Source organism: Priapulus caudatus, unplaced genomic scaffold (genome assembly GCF_000485595.1).
Source record: "Priapulus caudatus unplaced genomic scaffold, Priapulus_caudatus-5.0.1 Scaffold17838, whole genome shotgun sequence".
Taxonomy (NCBI): Eukaryota; Metazoa; Priapulida; class Priapulimorpha; order Priapulimorphida; family Priapulidae; genus Priapulus; species Priapulus caudatus.
Window position 1 is genome coordinate 1 of NW_014594899.1, and position 646 is coordinate 646.

The 646-nt window shown below is 55.7% G+C and overlaps 1 protein-coding gene across 1 annotated transcript; it reads right to left on the reverse strand.

Moving 5' to 3' along the window:
• Positions 1-153: 153 nt before the first annotated feature.
• Positions 154-605, reverse strand: LOC106820521 (proton-coupled amino acid transporter 2-like). Its single transcript, XM_014825031.1, has 2 exons — positions 500-605; positions 154-348 (listed from the first exon to the last, which is right to left on the reverse strand). The coding sequence occupies exons 1-2, from the start codon at positions 569-571 to the stop codon at positions 169-171; spliced, it is 252 nt and encodes an 83-aa protein (XP_014680517.1). The 5' UTR covers positions 572-605; the 3' UTR covers positions 154-168.
• Positions 606-646: the final 41 nt, after the last annotated feature.

The following is a 646-nucleotide window of genomic DNA, read 5'->3' on the forward strand; positions in this document are numbered from 1 at the left end:
CCCACCCCTCGTGCTGCCCGCCCCGGGACCCGCACCTTGTGCTGCCCGCCCCGGGACACACACCTCGCGCTGCCAGCCCCGGTACCCGCCTCTCGCGCTGCCTGCCCCGGTACCTGCCCCTCGCGGCCGCGTGCCGGAACGATGGCGAGGCGCTCGTTAGCGCGACACTCACGGCTCGTGGGGAAGGTTGAGCGTGATGCTGCCAAGCACGTCGTCGCCGTACTTGAGGTAGCCGTAGAAGCCGACCATGATGTACATGGCAGCGACGAGCGTCATGCTCGTGTTCAGCACGCCTGTCAGTCCAGCAAAGTCCTCCGGCGACTTCATCTTGTTCTCCAGCGGCAGGACCTGCGGCAAAGACCGGAAGATACGAGATCTAAAAATCGACAACGCGAAACTCTCGACTAAATAAAGATCGTGCCTTAAAAAGCAGATAAAATTCAAGAAATGTTGTTTTCATACAAAAAAATTGTTGTCGACAAAATAAAAAATGACTCACCACGCCGATTCCTTCAAATGCATAGATGGCTGAGCCGAAAAATAGTGGCATTCCAGTCAGGTCTCCCACCATTGTTCTGCTACTCACTGGTGGTAGGTCCTGTTGAGCAGATGTGTGGTGATGTAATACTCAAACAAGTGCCGCAGA